At 29.7% G+C, this 3,518-nt stretch overlaps 1 protein-coding gene across 1 annotated transcript in view; it reads right to left on the reverse strand.

The window, feature by feature from the left end:
* The window catches only part of LOC106471382 (lysosomal-trafficking regulator-like), a 69,491-nt gene extending 66,785 nt beyond the window's left edge, over positions 1–2,706 (reverse strand). Inside the window, exons 1-2 of the mRNA XM_022399983.1 lie at positions 2,657–2,706; positions 1,335–1,474 (exon numbers count right to left, since the gene is read on the reverse strand). Of these exons, the coding sequence (XP_022255691.1) occupies positions 1,335–1,474; positions 2,657–2,706 (190 nt within the window). The remainder of the gene's footprint in view (positions 1–1,334; positions 1,475–2,656) is intronic.
* Between the last annotated feature and the right edge of the window lie 812 nt (positions 2,707–3,518).

The following is a 3,518-nucleotide window of genomic DNA, read 5'->3' on the forward strand; positions in this document are numbered from 1 at the left end:
AGAAGTATACAAGCATATTATATTATTCTCAATGTGAACTGAAATTAAATATAAACACAGAAAATATTCACATTTAATTAGCCATATGAAACAACACAGAAAAAAAACTGTACTACACGTATCAAATTTTAAGAAAAGTATTTTAAAATAAACATAACAGTCATTATCTTCTTTAGCATATCAACTTTGATGTAACGTTGCAACTGGTAATTTGTTTTAGCTGTTATGACTAATTCCACGATTTGAAATGAATAGACAAAGAAAGAACTGTATAAGAAGGAAGTTAGTGTGCTTGACAAACTTTATCAGGTGACTAGGGAAAATGAAACCAAATGACTGGAGCTTAGCAGTTAATGGAATTTGATAAATGATTAACTGTAGAGCTAATTCATCCACTATATTTTAACTAATCGATTATCCTCACTTAAAACTTGGGTAGTTGGAATAATCGAGAACACTAGTTTTGATCAGTCGATTATTTTTGTATGTCATGACACTAATCAATTAGGCTCAACAACCTTATATTAATCAGAAATAATAAATACAATATTTCAATTACTTTTGGAATGACTAGAGATAATTGAAAATTATCTTGTCACAGTCGTATCATCGTACAAATAATACACATATTTACACCACATATTAGCCAAAGAGGTTCCAAAAAGATTATACGATCTTTAGCCAAAATACAAGTTCCAGTTCCTTTGGAAAAACGAGTTTTTAAACTACCTGGACATAGCTGGCAAAACATTATAACAGTACAAAACATAAGAGATGATAAATATAATTAATTCAGGAGTATTCATGGAAACATAAGTTTGGCAAGGTACAAGTGGTGAAATAACTTGTACATCTTTGTAGCAAACAATTCAGCTTGTTTATCACAACAAATTAAACATTTCCAAAAGGCCTTTAATATCACAGTTCAACTAACTACATATAGATTTAAATATTAATCTACATTTTCTAGATTTCATTACCAATTAAAGAAAAAAGAAATATTTGAAAAACTTTTAGAGTTTAAATGCTATATTCATAACTACACTTCACCAGTCCTCTTCCAGATAAGCGAAAAACATTTGCACGTAAAAAAGAGAATTATCAAGTTTGTCTGTCTCAAATCTATAGCTCGAAATAACACAAAACAGTCGGTGGTCATTTTCACAGAGTTAAGATAATAAAATCGTTTAAGTAAATTCAATGTATATATCTTTTTCACTGGTTTATTTAAGATTCCACTTCAAAAAAATTGCTAATTGAATTTTATTAGACAAAGCCTTTGAAACAGTTGTAAATTTATCACATGTTTACAGAGAATGCAATTCAAAACTTACCTAATTTTGCTAACTCGCCAGCCTCAAGTACATCTTTATAAAATTTATCATTGTAGCTGACCGGAAAGACAACTTGATTAAGCCTTTTTAACTGTCTAATATTGTGGGGTGTTACATCTCCAAGTTCAATTGTGCCTCCTCTGGACATATAAAATACACAAGTACAATGGATATTACATACTAAAACTGTACAATAGTCTGCATTAAAGATTTTGTATTAACTGGGGGGGGGGGGGAGAGCCATTTATTAATTAGATCCAACACATTTCTTAATTTCATCTACATCCATATATACACAAAAGTACTTTTAAATTATTCTCGAATACATCATGAACTATCATAGTAATCATCTTGTTTGAATATTAAATGATTAACTGTTTTTTTAAACTCAGCAAGAAAAATGTGGAATTTAAAGCTATGTTTCATCTTTGTATTCCATTAGGGCATCATCGAATTATAGAAATGTAATAATAAATTAGGAATGAAATGTACGAATGGAACAGAAAGCAAGTAATAAATCACGTAAATTCAGCATCTATTAGTACTGTAGACATTTTGTAATTCTAACAACATTTTAACTGTAAATCTTAAATAAAATGAGCTTGACTTTGAAAACAATAAGTTTCATATAAGTACTAACACTACTAGTATGACACATGCAAAAATATTTTTAATTATCCTGCGACTCTTCAATATCAATACCTTCCTCCCCCCTTTTTTTATAAACTTGGAACTAAACATATGATGCATCACTATTTTTCACAGTTGTAGATTAAAAGCCTGCCCATAATTAGAAATCATATTATGAATTATTAGTAGTAGTTTTGCAACAACTGAACAAAGTTTACATTGCGAGGCTTATTGCTCCTATACAATAATTTTTGAATAAAGCTAACTAGCATTGGATTTGGAGAAAGCACCTAAAAGTAAAAATCAAGTGTCTGATACAGTTCTTGGAGTCTAAGATTACGAATAAGAGTAACACTAACGACAGACTGATTGCATAAATTACTAGTATACCGTGTATATAATCATAATACGAACGGTCAGTTTCATTGAATGTAATATTCACATTATTAATTATACTGTAGTTCCATTCAAAAGCTTAAAAAACATAGAGCAAAATGACAAAATCAAGGCAAGTATGGTTATTATTTAACACAAGTATATAGCTTTTTTATGTATTACTGTTAGTACTCATTAATGTTTAGAACTATTATTTTGGAGTTTTTATAATTAGGCCTAACATTGTTACTCGTAACTTTTAGTGCTACTAGTATTACAGTACCATTACCAGTGTTTTTTAAGCGTATATTGCTTACAGTTTAACTTCTACTAAATCTTCCCACGAGTGGCGGGCAGCAAAAGCCATGCGTTACACTCACTCTTCAGCAGAGGGCAGAAAAATCGCGTCAAACTTTAATTGTCAGTAAAAAAAAATATATATATAAATACTGTAAAATATAATTTAATAATTCATAAATCTCTGAAGAATATTTTCTGCAGATAAAATTCAATTAACCGAGTGGTTACGATTAATCTGTCAACAATTTAATGATGTTGTCCCTGCATTCTCTTCTGAGGATCTTAAATATTAGTGAAATGGAGGCGAATAAGAAAACTTACGAAAATATTTTTCGACGTTGATAAGCAAATTTCATTTATTTATATAATCCTTTTGTTCTTGTACTCGAAGGTTTTAAGATTAATATCTAGAACGCTCCAACCGTATAATGAAAGCCTTTGCCTCGACATGTTCATGATATATGAAGTAACGAATGGCAAGGCTTTACATGAATAACCACTGAATAGCAGCTTATAACGCTTTGTAGGTTTTGTTATTTTTTTTCGGTTCAATTGGAATGTGATAATAAAAAATTAACAACCACAAAATACATAACTACTGAACAATAACAACAAAAATCATGCTGTACATTACAGATGTAGTTCTTGCTTATTTTGTAAAAAACAAAACAAAAAAGCAAACCAATCCTGCTTCTTAAGACTAGTTTTCTTATCCACAAAATTAAATTAAAATATTTCATTAAAAATAGCTTTTAGATAGCTAATAATAAATACCACAGTACATTGGTAAATCGGTTCTTGGATTGTATTACTCCGAGAGATGTCGCCACCAACACACATACCATCTCCGTTCGATATTTAAAAGCCTAGTTAGTTTCT

The sequence above is a fragment of the Limulus polyphemus genome, unplaced genomic scaffold (genome assembly GCF_000517525.1).
Source record: "Limulus polyphemus unplaced genomic scaffold, Limulus_polyphemus-2.1.2 Scaffold4587, whole genome shotgun sequence".
Lineage (NCBI taxonomy): Eukaryota > Metazoa > Arthropoda > Merostomata > Xiphosura > Limulidae > Limulus > Limulus polyphemus.